The sequence below is a fragment of the Anser anser genome (assembly GCF_964211835.1).
Source record: "Anser anser genome assembly, chromosome: 1".
Classification (NCBI taxonomy): domain Eukaryota; kingdom Metazoa; phylum Chordata; class Aves; order Anseriformes; family Anatidae; genus Anser; species Anser anser.
In genome coordinates this window covers 62,262,939-62,277,319 of record NC_139720.1, presented here as the reverse complement: position 1 = coordinate 62,277,319, position 14,381 = coordinate 62,262,939, and the positions used below count along the sequence as shown (strand labels likewise).

At 38.1% G+C, this 14,381-nt stretch overlaps 1 protein-coding gene across 3 annotated transcripts in view; it reads right to left on the bottom strand.

Moving 5' to 3' along the window:
- DGKI (diacylglycerol kinase iota) overlaps nucleotides 1-14,381 on the bottom strand; it is a 212,342-nt gene that overhangs the window by 123,507 nt on the left and 74,454 nt on the right. For all 3 annotated transcript variants that reach the window (XM_083801009.1, XM_083801007.1, XM_083801008.1), the window contains exons 2-4: nucleotides 14,125-14,233; nucleotides 3,649-3,744; nucleotides 266-340 (exon numbers count right to left, since the gene is read on the bottom strand). In XM_083801009.1, the coding sequence (XP_083657135.1) occupies nucleotides 266-340; nucleotides 3,649-3,744; nucleotides 14,125-14,233 (280 nt within the window). The remainder of the gene's footprint in view (nucleotides 1-265; nucleotides 341-3,648; nucleotides 3,745-14,124; nucleotides 14,234-14,381) is intronic.

Here is a 14,381-nt window from a genome sequence, read left to right as displayed (position 1 = left end):
CAATCTAGAAATAAAGGGAAAATATCTTTAATTATAAAAATGTGAAAGCATTCCTTTTTTTTTTCCCTAACAGTTCACAGGGTTTGAAGAAATCTATTTTAAAAGATAAGCTGAATTTTTAACTCAACTTTTTAACAAATACATTGTCAAAACAGCTATGAAAACCTAATTTGGCATATGGTGTTTTCCAGACTGAAAGCTCAGTATGAGAATGAAATAAATGAGTGTTGTCTGCATCATGCTCCAGAAGATGGCAATGTCTTACCTTCTCTAACTGCTCCATGCACGCATTGTGGACCACAATCTTGCACGCAGCACACTTCCTCCGCAGAGCAGATTTCTGCAAGAGGAAAGGGAGAAGTATGTGGATGGAGGTGCACTATTCTCCGCAGGAAAAAAAAAAAGTTAGCTGTGAAACAGATGTTTTTCTCTTTATAGAATACATATTTTTTCATCTTGGTGTTCTCAGCTGTCCTGTATATTGAAAAAGGATTCTGAAGCTCTTCCAGTTAAAAATTGGACTTTGTGAAAGACAGAAGATAGTGGTACTCCAGTTTGTGAACTAACAGTACAAGGCTCATTTTAGGTAGCAGATAAGGAGGTTACAGCACAGATCATCACTCTGAAAGGAAGCAGCCTACAAAGATGATGGGCAGAGCCAGTGAAAAGAAGAGAAAAAACATACAAGCAAATCAGAGGACTCAGACCAATTAGGAAGAGCATATCATTACATGTTTATCATTCAATATTGATTTTGATGGGCTTGACCACTGCCTTGCAGAAAAAAAAATGAAGTCATCTGAGAATGATAACCTTCTCACTGAATGTTCTTAAATGTTTACGAAATGTTACAACAAGGACAAAATTCTCAACCTAATTATGATGGTTAGTTTCATTAATTTCAGTAGGGCTTTTAAAATAATTTCCATTGACTCCCATGGGCCAAAGCATATCACAGAGAAGAGAATGCATCCAGGAGAGAGAGTACATTTATTTTTTCTATTTTTTTTCATTGCATATACTCAATTTAATAAACCAGATGAAATTAATTTTATACAAATTTTAATTTACAGACCTGCACTTGAGGGACAGAAATGTTATAAACACACAGTACATCGAGACTGGTTTAAGATTTTTACATTCTTTTTTTCAAGTTAATTTAAATTTCTAATAAATTATTTCATTAGAATTTTCAGTAAATTGTAAATAAACTCAAGAAGAAGCAGGGAAAAACACAACTTTGCCTTACATTATAATCATTACAATTTTATGGAGTCTCATAATTAAATAAAAATACCTTCATTCTGTGTGCTTGCCTGTATGTTTTAATGTTTCGCCAGAAGAACCGTGGCACTATATAACTCTCCAATATTTCATGTGTTTTGTGACATGTTAACTTTCCAGTCTCCATATTTACCAAAGAGACTGAGGAATAATACACAGGAATCAATCCCTAAGATGAAAAACTGCAAAAATCAAATAAAGATCATGCCTTACAAGCAGCTACGTTTGAATATCTTGAGTATGTTGCTGGTGGCACTATGAGTAGTTACAGCCATTTATGTTGCGAGAATAGTAAAAATTCAGACTTCACCTTTTATACTACTTCTGACCTATTTGATTTATCACAAAATTTCAGCTCCATATTCCAAAGAATATGAATTAATGTTCTGTATATGCTAACATTTTCTACAAAGTCTTTTCTTTTATAGCTTAGCTCTATTTTTGGCCATTTCTCCATTAAAAGCCTCTGGTATTACATAGGACACATGTAAAAGAGCTAAGACAAAGAAAAATCTGGATAGATGTGAAAAATTCAATGTCTTCAAATGATTCCAAATGGAGAAGCATTAGCTTTTTGACAGTTCAGATTAAACCATCCACAAATAATATTAACTGCATTTCCACCTCCATCTCTCTAAACTAACAAAAGCCTTTTGCACTGTAACATGTTATAAAAACAGATACCACTTTTCCCAAAGGGAGCCAATAGTACTTAAAATAGAAAATAATCTCAGTCAGGTCAAGCAAAGGCCAGGCAATTAAAAACTGAGCAACTTTAAACTCTGCTGCTTACTAAATGTGACTCAGTATCTCCATGCCTATTGGCTGCAAAAGCTTGCTGCCATGTAAAACATGCTCCAACATTACCAAATAAAAGTGCAAGTCAGTGGGTGTAATTCACCAGCTATTGCAGGCAGTGTTTCCACCTTCCATAGAGATGCTCCTCTAAAAAGCAAAGTCTCAGCCTTACAGTCATATGCAACACATTATTACATTTTCATGCTACTCCCAGTAAGCTAAATCATGAGGAAATGTTTACTTGTTCTATTCATAACATAAGAACAGTCATATTGGCAGACAAAAATCCTGTCTCCTGCTTTTGCCCAAACCCATTGCCTCAGGACCACTGTAACTGCAGGGCAAACACATGATGCTTCACTTGAATATTACCCCACAGTAAGTAGTCTGTTACAACTGGGACTTTGCTTCAGCAGTCTTTGTAAACAAGAGCACACTTCCCAGGTTTGGCCTTCACGTTTTACACTGTGAAGTAACTAATTTGCTTGAGAAGTTATGGGAGATGGATATTAAATTAGAAATTGGAAATTCCATAGAAATGGAATTAGAAATTCCATAGAAATTGGAGCTACATAAAGCACTGCTGGTCTGGATCAAACAATGTGCTGCTAATGCTGGAGGTAACTGGTAAATCAAAATACTTCAGTTTGAATCAAGTGATCTGAGTTCTTGTAGCTTTTTTTTTTTTTTTTTTTTTTTTGGAGGCAGGCAGCAGGGGCTTAAACAAAGCAAAAAGACAGCATCGCAGAAAAGCAGAGGCACTATTCACAAACGTCACACAGACGGGGGACTCCCATTACATTTTGCAGTCCAAGAGCCAGGAAACTCACTTGGGCATTGATTCAAAGCAAGGGTTTGAACACAGGATCGCCACTCTCTAATAAATTTTCTCACCTTACCAAAGGAAGTGTATTGTTTTTTTCATTTCTTTTCATCTTTTCTGCTGAAGCAGTTTAACTTAAATATTAGGAAAATGAAGAGTTACTGAAGAAAGCAGAAAGTATAACAGCGACTCCATAGTCAAAGAATAGAGGAACATGAGTTAGATCCAATGAAATTTTTTAATATACAGCAGAAAAGCTTCAATAGGAGAAGGCCAACTTTGAATCTTCTATTCATTGCTGATGAGTGCACTCAAGAGTTCAGAAAATGCAGTTCAAATACTTGCAGTGAGAAAATCACAAAAATGTGATCAGAATCCTGCTCAGACATCCCAGCAAGCGATAACGTGTATATATAAATGAAATAGGCTCATTCATCTTAACATTTCTGAAATATCTCAGTACCTTAGCTTTTTTCCTTGCCATATTAATCAAAACTACTCATTAAATTCACTCTCATTGTGTAAATAATCTGGGTCATTCAAAATTGTTTGGGGCTTTTTGTTTTCCATGCAATGAAGTATTTAATCAGCAGTCTTTCGTCTTTTTTGCATTCTTTCTTTCAGAACATAGGCATCAACAACAAAAGCAAACAATTCAAACTACCAAGCTTCCAAGCAGTGCACCAATTTGAAGTCAGGCTCATTACATCAGAAGCAGAGAAGAAAATCTGAAAATAACTCACTGAGAATTTGACTTGGCAGCTTTCCTCCCCCAGGTAGCAGAGGTCCCCAGAAACATTTGTCTCCAGCCACAGATGCTCTCCATTCACAGCATTTTCCTATGAAAAATAAAAAGAAAAAAAAATAAGAAGAAAAAATAGAAAAGATAATTGTTAAACTGGTCTGTGAAATTCAGCCATGAGGACAGAGAAGGAAAAAACGTTATATCCGATTTTCACCATAAATAAAATAAATAATAAATAAGTAAACACACCATGTGTTGTTTTGGTTTTCTACAACACTAAGAAATGAAAATATTAAGCTAGCTGAACACCGCTCTTAAAAGTCATGATGCAAGGAATGATTTGTCACCAGTGAGAACCAAACTATTTCACTGAACAGCACAGAAAAACTTCACCCATTTTCTTCACACTGTGCCTAGTTTAACTGAGACTCATCAATGGATGCTTATGAGCTTATAAGATGTATACAGAATTCTAAAGAAACAGAAAGCAAGAGAAATAAAACTAAATGATGACTAGTGAACTTTCAATTACAAAAGATCCAAAATCCAAGAACTGGCCCTAGAAATGCAAAAATGACATATTGACTATAGCTTTAGGATGACAGGATAGTTTAGACAAGGAAAAATAAATTCTTTAAAATGGATGGATCAGCACATGCTTATGAAAATGTCCACAAAATATGAACTATCCAGAAGAGACCAGACTTTAAATTTCTATCTGAAAGTATGATACATTCAACTGAGCAATACTCTCAGAAATCTACCTAGCACACTGATAGTTATTAGTGATTAACAAGGCAATCCAATTTTCTTCAGCAGTCTCCTCGTTTAACCAAATCTGCCCCTTAATTCTTTAAAAATTCTTGGTCTGAAGAAATTTAGTTGTAGAAAGACTATGGTTTTCACTCTACTATAATGCTGGCTCGACTAAAAAGACTAAGAAGTTTACTGTACACTATTTGAGCAAAGTGAATAAACAGGATTTCTGCTCAGCCAGAATTAGAGCATGATGGAAAACGCTTTGACAGTCTCTGACATTTGGTTCCCACACTGCAGAAGTCACAAACGATGACGCTTACCAAACAGATGGCGTCCGACAGCAGGATGCTCTGAAATAGCCATTTTGGTTAAAATAATTTATTTAAAATTCCACTGACAGTTTCAAAGTGACGAAACGATAAAGTTTCTCTTGCCATGTGGATTTCTTAAGTAAAACAGAGAAGCAGAAGTGGCAAAATTCTTTGTATTCTGGAGTACACGTGCAACCACAAAAGCCAAGATCTAGACAAATCTGCACGTGTGCCTACCACAACTGTGGTGCTCACTTCCAATAAACCAAAAGGAAAAGAACAATACAGGTTTTTCTGGTGAGAGACCTACCTGTCCACAGGCCACCTAACTTCACCAGAAATTTTCCCATTAATGTCATACTCAGTATTACCTCTCAGCACTAGGAGCTGGATGAAAGCAAGACACGGATTCCAGTCTACTGCCATTGCACTAACTAAACTTCAGTTGGCTGCACACTGTTCTGTACCTTCATTTCTTCTTATCCTATCATCTGCCTGAATCACAGGCTCTTTGGGACAGAGATTTTCCAGAACTGTACTGTTCAGTACACAATAGCTTAGAGCTGAGGCTTCAAAACTCAAAACAGCCTCTAAGGACTTGAACTCGCTTAAAGTTTTCAAGCCTTACTCGGATGGTAAAAATATATTGAGACTGGAAATTCTTTCCCTTCAAGTTTATACTTATATTAAAGCAGTTTTCCCTGGCAAGAACTGTACCAGTTTTACAGCACTTCATGGAAGCCTAGTCACATCATGCGAATAAAATTACTATGCCCACAGTATTGCCCAAAATATTAAGTTCCTATCTAGTTTATGAGGAGCCAGATAGAACGAGGACCAAAGCACGAGGATATGAGCTCAGAGTGTTTGACCTGAGCACATTCCCTGCTGAAGTAGCAATGCAAGCTCACATTACAACCCAGAGTTCAATTTTACAGATTATAAAAGATGGTTAGGAAGGATCAACTTGGGAAGCTAAGTAAGAAAACACAAAGCTCCTGGGACATAACTTTTAATCAGGAATCAAAAATTCCATTAAAAAATAGATTAAATACCCCTTCATACAGACTACATGCACATAACTTGTCATCCAGGATTTCTAAAGATAAAGTGGCCTATTTCCATAACCTAGTTTAGACTGATTGAGTTTGTTCTCCATTGTTCCCAGGCTCTGTCATAGATTCACGTCTGATTTTCCATCACAGTGTAAATAAAATAAGTAGTCTATAGGGATGACCTTTCTAGTTCATGCAATGAGAGAGTTCAGACAAGACTAGATAATAAAAGTGTAAATAACCTGATCTGTGCCACTGAGAAGTGGCACACCTCCAGATATCCACTGCCACAAACAATTTCACAGCACTGTGTAAGAAAACTCACAATTTCAATTCTAGCAAACTGACATTTCAAAAATCTTTTCATCCTGAATCAGAGGGGGGGGGGGGGGAAATATAGATTTCCCAAGGAACAATGCCTTCCCCCAAAGAGATTTGACTGTCAATTACTTTGTCTCAATAAGATCAAAAGGAATTATTTGGACTTCACCATTTTGATTTTTACAGGGCACTGCCATTTATATGGTGACACGTTTTGTTACTGCTTATGAAAATCAAAATTATATAGTCAAAGGAAAATGCTTTGACCTTTTCCAAGCTCAATTTTTCATTCATTTACAATAGGAAGATTTAACAAAAATCAATAAATTTATACTGAGCATTTTGACTTCAGCAAATCAGTATTACCACTCACTTTTAAAGGCAGCATTCCACAACGTACGGGACAAAAGGGTATCCACCTGCCAACACGTAAGCTGACAGAGATCACTGGGACCACCTCTAGAATGAGCTTCTGCGTAACACAAAACTAAAGCACAGTAAAGTCTACATCATCACTTGTGGATTTTGACAGAGATTTTTCCACAGAAGATTCAAGTTCGGCAACCTTTTCAAAAATAATTTGCCAGTTTAGTTTATTTAGCACTTGATGTTTTTATGTTGGGTTTAGTCATAAATGGCTGCTAACGAGACAACCATCCTCTTTCTGTCTCTGACCCCAGAGACCCCACTCTCATGCTCTTGCCATTTCCCTCGTGCTAGTTCTGGTGGCTGCAAAGCTATACGTGAATCAGTTCTACTGCTGGGAAAAATAAAAGATAAAAAAAGCAACTAAAACAGATAGACAAAATGACTCACCCTGTGACCCCACAACTGCTGGATCTGACACAAGGAGTGGTGGGTTAAGGGTGGGTTAAGTATGACCAATGCTTGTGGTACCAACTCAGCATTAGAACAGATTAGCTGATGTGTCAAATCATGCTTTTAGGCTGACGTGCTTTGCTTTGACCTGCTCTGTAGAAAAGAGACACTGTTCATCATCTTGGATAAAACAGGAATGAGCATGGCCTGTTAAAAGGAGGACTGGGAACTCTGATTCCTCGCCTGGCTTTCCAGCTGTTGCAAGTGTGTGCAGTGCCCTGGGTCAAGAAAGAGCCCCTGCTCACTGAGACAGAGGCAGCATTGCTTTCCTGGCAAATGCAGCCTGCCCCACAGGGGACATGCAGACTCAACATGCTCTCCCAGATGGAGACCTCCCATTTGATTGTTCCTGATCCGCTACCACCTTATAGCACACTAAAAAAGTTTCAGTATGACAAACATTTTTTACATATGAAACAAAAAATGTGCAATCCCCCCCCCCCTCCTCCCCCCCCCCCCCCAAGCAAAAGGGAAACAGGAAATCATGGACTAGGAGTTTGGGAACAACGTAATTGCATGCGTCTGATCATAACTTGCTTTGCACATTTCACTAAGTCAACTTGTTTTCTTTGTTTAAGTGACCCAGCATGGTTAAATGACAGAGCAGGTGTTACAGTTTTTTTCTAAAGCCCTCCAGTATCTCCATACCTTACTGCTCTTCAAGCTGCAGTCATTATGGTTTCAAAGGCAATGCAAACAAACTTGAGGAATTTCCTGTGTTAAGGATACATGGACATTCAGCCGAACAGATTAGCCAGTCCTCCCAGATTTTTAGTTTAAAGGACCTGTAAAAGCCCTTGTAACATGAGTGGAGCTCTAATCCACTCCTGCCAAGGCTGGCATTTGGAAAAAAAATCTGTAAGATAGATTTCTAAAATAAATAAAGATTTTTTTTTCGTTTGTTAACACTACAGTGACAGAGATTAATCTTCTTACACATACACATTTGGATGATAAAGTTATGATTAATATATAATTAATGTTCATTAATATAAATTTAATTAAACATATTTGCAAGCAAAAATGATCAGATTTAGCCCTTTTCTTGACAAGGGCACTGTCAAGCAGAAACAAGTTTGTTTGGATGTCTTTTTCCCAGCTGTCTGTCTCTTATACTTGGCTTATGTTTTGCTCTAAACCCTGAAATTCCTGAGTTGGTAATGCTCATGTTGGAAACCAAAATATCACAAACATTTTTGTTGTTGTTGACTTATACTCTTAATTTTAACTCCATCTTTGCACATTTTAATTTGAGAATATTTTTTATGTAGAAGTCACTTTTTCTTTAATTATTACAAGTGTAATGCACAGATATGAAACAAAACAAAGCCAAAAGCATCAGAGATATGATACTGTATCATTATTTCAAAACAAAATATTAAAAAAAAAAAAAACAGCCTTGAAGATATGAAATCTCCAACTTTCTGAACTATTTTAGGGAGGTTCAACTTTTAGGTTTAGGTTCACCACATTCTCTAGCTGTTTTCTGCCATTCTTGTTTCCCACCCCACCACGCTTTCCCATGTCCCTGCATCCATTGCCCACTCCTGTATTCTCTGCTGAGCTTTTGAGATTGTCATTACCATCATCTGAAAAATTATCTGTATGCAGAAGCAGAACAACAATATTTGTCTTCATGGAGGAGCAATGTCCAGATGCTTTCAACTGAGATGATGATTCCCTATGCTCTCATGAACCATTATTTTAGCTGACAACAGCTCAACTTCAGTCTTTTGGGCAGTAATGGGAAAAAATATTTTAGAAAGGGCACTTCCTGTAATATCATTCCAAAATTACAGATAGCCACCATTTTGAAATATGACAGCCCTCTTTTTCTCTTTTGATCTCTCTAGAAAGAACATTAGTTCTTTTCCAAGAAATAAGAAACTGCAATGTAGGATTATTGATCCTGAACACATTGCTTCAAAAGTCATCCGTACACAAAATTTCTGCAATTTTTAAAGTATGCATGGGCTTGCACTCATCACTATTTCAGTGGAACTAAAGTTCCCAGTGCCTTGTCATGTTTTTATGTGACTAATGAAATACCCGTACTCCAGGGTCCTCCCTTTCTCATGTGAGCATCTGATGATGTACATCTCTTTTCAATTGAATTTTCAATTCCGAATTACAAAACTTAGTCTTGCAGAAACTCTAATGAAAGGGAAATATCCTTCAGTGTAAAAATGAGTATAGCTTTTAGGAAATGATGATACAGAAGCCAAACCATTCACATGGAAAAAAAATACATTTATCTATGTTAGTGAGGGAAATACTTCATCATATGTAGAAGACATATTAATATATTAACGTGTGTTAATTATCTAAAGTGTCATATATCACTAGGCTCTTACACAAACGCCCACTGTCCATGAAAATAAGTAGTCAACACTACTGATTAATGTCAAAAAGATTCAGAATACAATGCAATAGATTCTTTGCAAAGTCACATTCACTGATTACAATTTTATCTCATAGGCCAGCTCACTGTATTTATCTAGCCCATAACTCCATCAGTTTTACTACAACAATGTTATAGGAGACAGTGTTGAAAGCTTTGCAAAACTCAGTGTAACAGCCATTACTCTCCTCTCATCTACCATGACAGTCAATTCATTATAGAAGGCTGTCAGGTTGGATGGGCATAATCTACCCTCCATAAATCCATGCTGCTTACTCCCAATCACTTTCTGATCCTTAATATTTTTGGAAATGGCTTCCAGGAGGATTTGCTCCATCACTTTCCCAGGAATCAGTGTAAGGCTGATCGCTGTAGCTCCCTGGATCCTCCACCTTCTTGAAGACAGGAATAACACTTGCTTTGTTGCAGTCCTCAGGAACATCCTCTAATTACCACAAATTTTCAAAGACAGTAGAGTGGACTTGCAACGATATCAGACAGCTCCCTGCATGCATTCCATCAGGTTCCTTGCTTCAGCCACTAGTCTCAGGGGTCTGGGATTCCTGAAGGCAGGTCTTAACAGTAAAAATGGAAGCAAAAAAAAAGCATTGTACACATATATTTTTTCCATGTCTTTTGTCACCACAACCCCTGACCCATTCAGCAGTGGCCCAACATTTTCCCTAGCATTCAGAATCACAGAATGGTTATGGTTGGAAGGGACCTCTGGAGGTAAACTGGTTCAACTCCCTGCTCAAACAGGGACACTTAGAGAAGGTTGCCCAGAACCATGTCCAGGCAGCTTCTGAGTATCTCCAAGGTGGGAGACTCTACAGCCTCTCTGGGCAACCTGTGCCAGTGCTCCGTCACCTGCATAGTAAAGTGCTTCCTGAACCTCTTGTTCTCCAGTTTGTGCCCATCGCTTCTTGGCCTGTCACTGGACACCACTGAAAATAGCATGGTTCTGTCCTCTTTTCATGTTACTTTGTTCTTACTGTTATTGATATGTCTACAGAAGCCATTATTATTGCCCTTCTTGTTCCTGCCAGATTCAACTCCAGATATGTTCTAGCTTTCCTTAATCCATCCCTGTGCAACTGGGCAGTGCTTGTGACTACATTCCTCCTGGCTGGCCTGACTCTGCTTCCAACTCATAGTGTGCTTTTTTATGTTTGAGTTTTTATATTTGTTTTTATGTCTTAGTTTTGTCTAGAGCTTTTTGCACATCCATGCAGGCCTTCTGCTGCTTTTGGTTGATGTACCATATGTGGGGATGGATGATTCTTGAACATGGAGGAGGTATCTTTGAGTATTAACTAGTTTTCTTTGTCGCCTTTTCTCTTCAGTCATATCACACATTATTCTCCCAAGCAGGTCCTTGAACAGGTCAAAGTCTGCTCTCCTGAAGCCCAGGGCTGGGATTCTGCTGTTTGCCATGTTTGCTTTTCTCAGGGTCCTGAACTCCACCATCTCACAGTCATTGCAGGCAAAATTGCCAGTGACCTTTACAGTTCTTGCAAGGTCTTCCTTGTTTGTAATATGGGATCCAGCAGAGCACATCCTCTCATCAGTTCCTCAATCGCTTATGTCAGGAAGTTATCAATGTATTCCAGAAACCTCCTGGACTGCTTGTGCCCTGCTCTTCCTCCAGCAAACTTCAGGGTGGTTTACATCCCACTTGAGGACCAGAGCCTGCGAACGTGAGGCTTCTTCCAGTTGTCTGAAGACCTCATCACCTACTTCTTCCTAAAGACATCTGTAGCAGGCACCCACAGCATCACCTGTGCTGGTATGCCCTCTAATCCTGACCCATAAACTCTTCATAAGTTTCATCATCCATCCCACAGCAGAGCTCCAAGCATTCTTGCTGCTCTCACACATGAAGGACAACTTCCCCTCCTCACCATCCTAGCCCCATCCTTCCTAAAAAGTCCACATGTATACATTTTGACATTCAAGATGCAAGTGCTATTGTACCATGTCTCTGTGATCTCAGTGAGGTCATAGCCCTACAATCTTCTATTACTTGGTAGAAAATAGAAAAAATATTTTTTCCTTGGATGTTAAAGCATCCTATAAAACTAAATAGACCTTCTCAACCAATTAGTTTTACAGGAACAGGTAAATGTAAAACCTCCAAAACTGGTATCTCATATTACTAAACATTATAGCTTTTAACTTCTACTCATCTGCATAATGTTTTTATTCTTGTTAAGACCTATAAGTTTGTTTTATTTAACATATGTAATTTATGGTTTGAGGTTACAATATTTCTCCTCTGAAGAGCATTCAGTTTGTACCTACATAACTCTGTTGTGCATTCGCAGTACATAAAGTACAGACCAGTCTAAAGTTTTCTCATTGACTCCAAGAACAGAAGCTGCATGCTTTCAAAAACCCCTTAAGGGACATAATAGTTATGGGTCCTGAGGCTGTGTGATCATGGTCCAATAAATATCTACTAAAGAGAAGATGAAAGTTTAACAAATTAACAAATACATGATAGACAAATACAAGAAAATAATGACACAGCTTTGGTCAGTTTCATTAATATCCTAGTGACTGTCAAGATTTTTGTAGACACCAAAAAGTAAAAGCTATAAGGCAGCATTTAGAAGGAAATTACAAGATGACTCCGCAAAAAAATTTATGGTTATTTTCCTTGGGGAAAAGTGGAAGTATGAAAATAAACAATGACCAGGATCCTCAATGATGTGCAGGTACTGTATGAGGTGCCTCAATCCACACTTACTTGAGGATATGGGCCAGAACTGCTTAGATCATTATTTATTTATTATTGCTTACTTTACTATTATTATTTTGTAGGATGGTTGCCTGAAATCATGGAGAGTTAGAGAAGGGATTGGACATAATAAACATATCATAGGGACAAGCAGTTAAGGTGGTTCCTTTTGGTAAGGCATCTTCTGCATTGTCCTCTGGCTATAATATCACCTACTCCTGAGAATATATTCTGTAAACTGCTGTGAATAAATAGCATTTATTAATTAATTAAATTTGAAAAAGAAGCTGCAAGTTAACTTGAATTAGGTGTAGAAAATATGATGAAACTGGGTATCTGTAAGTATGTGAGAGAAAATAAACCTCAGGGATGATAGATAGTAATCAGAGCAATGCAATAATGTTGTTTCTTATGTAAAGGGTCTTTTAAGACACCAGAATCATCACCTCCATTCTACAGCTAGATCATCTGGTGTTCCAAGAGGCAAAACAATTAATCAGCTCACTCACAAGGTCAGTAGCAGAGCAGGGAACAGAAATCCCACTCCCTGAATCATTGTCCCGTTCACAAGGCCATCTGATAATGGCAAATCATCTGCAAAGAATAATCAAAAATGGAGAATATAGCCAGGAATTTTTTCATCATTACTGTGAAGATAAGGACAGATTCCTACTGCATTTTCTACTGTAAGGTCAAGCAACAAGTTATGTTCATGCCACTTAGACTTTGGAAAGATCTCCCATCATGGGTCCTTGGAGAATCATGTTGGAAATATCAAAGAAAGAGCAGGATGATATAGATGGAAATACAATATGCACTGCTTAATTATACCTTCCAGTGACTAGCTACAAAGACTTCCTGTCTGGCTCCAATATATCTTAATGCAAACAGCCATTCACTTTACAAAATACACCTCAGGAAATAAACATCAGTATTGAAAATTTAATATATATATTTTTAATTGCCATTCACTACCAATTATAAACTTCCATCCATTTTAGCTTCTTCACACCTCCAAACCACCTCCCTATTATCTCTTTTTCTTGTGCTGCACCTCTGATTTGCAGAAGTCCGTTTCTCCCCCACGTTCACCAGTTACTACAGCTGGTCAGTCCAGGTTCCTCCCAGCCTCAGATGTCTTCCACTCATATCCTGCACCTTTCCCCACATGCCTCACTTCTCCAGTCAAAGTGTGAAGTAAAGCAGCAGTGCTGATCTGAGAGACTGGAAGAGGTGAGAAGTTGAACTGATCAACATCTAATTCACATGCCAGGAAGTAAAATGCAAAATATAAGTATTGGGATTACAAGAAGAATCACCTGGCAAAAAAATGAGTAGCAGACAATGGCACCTTTAAGAGGGTTGTTTTTTTGTTTGTTTGTTTTTTAAAGTACAAATTTGAAAGGTGTTTAATTTAGACCTCCTGGCTTAAGGCTCAACTTCTTGACACACACCAGCATATAACCACATGAGAAAGTGCAGACAGTGCTAAGCCAGCCCCTTCTGAACTGATCCAGAAATAGAAGCAGGAGAAGCAAGACTGGGGAGACAGAAACACACTCTCTCTGTGTCTATAGCCCAGCTTGGACCCAAACAACGTTTTGCGATGCTTGCAAAGCATTATGAACAAAGATTTCTACTACTGCTCCTACAGACCCAGCAAACCCAACATGTATTCTGAGTCTTAAATTTTGGCCCACAAAGCAAAAGTACAAAATCCTGCTGTGCTAAAATCAGTTCACCTTTGGATGGCAGACCTTGTCAAGAAGGCAGTGAGCAAATGTAGCCAGACAGTTCCCAAGGTGGAAAGTCTAAACCATTCCGTCCTGTGTTGCTCAAGTCACAAGTTTTCAGGTCTCTGCCATGTGCTTTGTTTCATAATAGAAGTTCCTAATAACCAGCACTAATTCTGATAGCGATGCAATGTGTAATGCTGTTTTAAGGTTGGAGGGAGCACTAGCCAGAGATACAACTCAAATACATTGCCATAGAAACAAACACCTACAGTCCACTCTAATGCTGCCCTTGGTTCCTTCACAGGTCCATTGGAGACTGCAATGTTGAGGGAATGCACAGGAGCCAAGTGCTGGAGGCCTGACCTGGAGATTGCTTTCCTGCAAATTGAAAAGACAAAAAAAGAAATAAATGGTGCATATATCACATATAATCATCCAATATTATTATCCGCCCCACCCTTCTCCAGAAATCAGAAGAGGAAGCACAGCATCTAATTTCAGATTGGGTGAAATGGTGCTTGAATGC